This window comes from Nanorana parkeri, unplaced genomic scaffold, assembly GCF_000935625.1.
Source record: "Nanorana parkeri isolate BGI_ZX_2015 unplaced genomic scaffold, ASM93562v1 scaffold2858, whole genome shotgun sequence".
Classification (NCBI taxonomy): Eukaryota; Metazoa; Chordata; class Amphibia; order Anura; family Dicroglossidae; genus Nanorana; species Nanorana parkeri.
In genome coordinates, this window is record NW_017309126.1 from 38,137 (window position 1) to 39,450 (window position 1,314).

Genomic DNA, 1,314 nt, shown 5'->3' on the forward strand with positions numbered 1-1,314 from the left:
ACTGCTGGTAGTAGATGGTTTGCCCCTGGGGGATGTAGTAGTTACTGAAGTTCCTGTCGCTCATGTAGGGGGCCGGCTGGTAGTAACAAGTAACGTTGGCGGCGTTGGGGATGATGTTTTGCTCCCCCAGAACCTTCAGCGCCAGAATGGTGATCATGTTCAGCGTCTGCCGGCGCTCGTGTCCCATGAGGCACACGGTGCTCTCATTCACCACGGAGCGCAGAGTCATCAAGTAGTCGTACTTGCTCTTCTCCTCCCCGACGAAGTGGTTGCGCAGGTAGGACTCGATCTTCCTCTGCTGCTCCGCCACGTCGGGGAAGTCGATGAAGAACCGCGAACACATGTAACGCTCCAAGGATTTCAGCTCGCTCTCGCAGGTCGGTTTGTAGTCCCGTACCAGGAGGTTGGAGTACTTCAGGAGCCCTCCCCCGCGGATCTCCTCCGGATTCCTGGTCGCTATCAGCCTACCCTTCAGGTGCTCCATGGCTTCGCCGAAGTTCCCGTACATGCTCTCGGCCAGCACGGTCGGGTAGGACTCTGGGCTCAGCTGGCCGTCCTTCTCCGCGTACACATCCAAGATGGCGTCCAGCACGATCTGAAAGGAGTCCACGCTGAACTCGAACTGTCTCCGCAAGCAATGGACGAACTTCAGCTCCACGTTCTTCCCGCTGTTGTTGGACAAGGAGATCAAACTCCAGCGGTCGTTGTCGGTGGAGACCTTCACCATCTTCTGGACGTAGGCTTCGTTCATGGTCAGCGCCGTGATCTTCTCCTTGTTGACGCACTTGGGGAGGAAGTCGAGGAGGGAATCCAGGACGATCTCTTTCACCGTCTGAAAGGCCGGTTCCCCCGGAAGCTCCACCCCGAATATGATGTCCAGGTCCTTGCAGCTGGTGCCGTTCTGCTGCATGAGGATGTGGCTGGCCGTGGAGCCGTTCAGCCGGATGTCCCGGATGGTGATGTCCTTCTGGACCAGCTGCTCCTTCACCATGCGGATGATGTCCTTCGGCTTGACCTCCAGGGTGGGGAAGTTGCCCCGGCCGTGGATTGGAGTGATCTGCGACAGGACCTGGTCCAGGATGGTGATCTGGTCATCTGTCAGGTTGCTGAATCTGCACTCGGATTGGTCGGTCATGGTGGACAGTCAGCGGATCAACTGCAGGAAACAAAGAGATGCGAGCTGAGTGATATTATGTCACCATCAGTGTCCCCGCCCCCGCCCTGACCTGAACCAATCAAGAGCCAAACACAGAATGAACCAGATGCATGCAATCTGATCCCAACGCTACTCACTCATTTCATTGTCTTTCTGCC

General features: G+C 56.8%; 1 protein-coding gene across 1 annotated transcript in view; it reads right to left on the reverse strand.

Moving 5' to 3' along the window:
* Window positions 1-1,314, reverse strand: part of LOC108802425 (protein FAM46C-like) — a 13,970-nt gene that overhangs the window by 8,125 nt on the left and 4,531 nt on the right. The window contains exon 2 of the mRNA XM_018574281.1: window positions 3-1,156. Within this exon, the coding sequence (XP_018429783.1) occupies window positions 3-1,135 (1,133 nt within the window). The 5' untranslated portion in view covers window positions 1,136-1,156. The remainder of the gene's footprint in view (window positions 1-2; window positions 1,157-1,314) is intronic.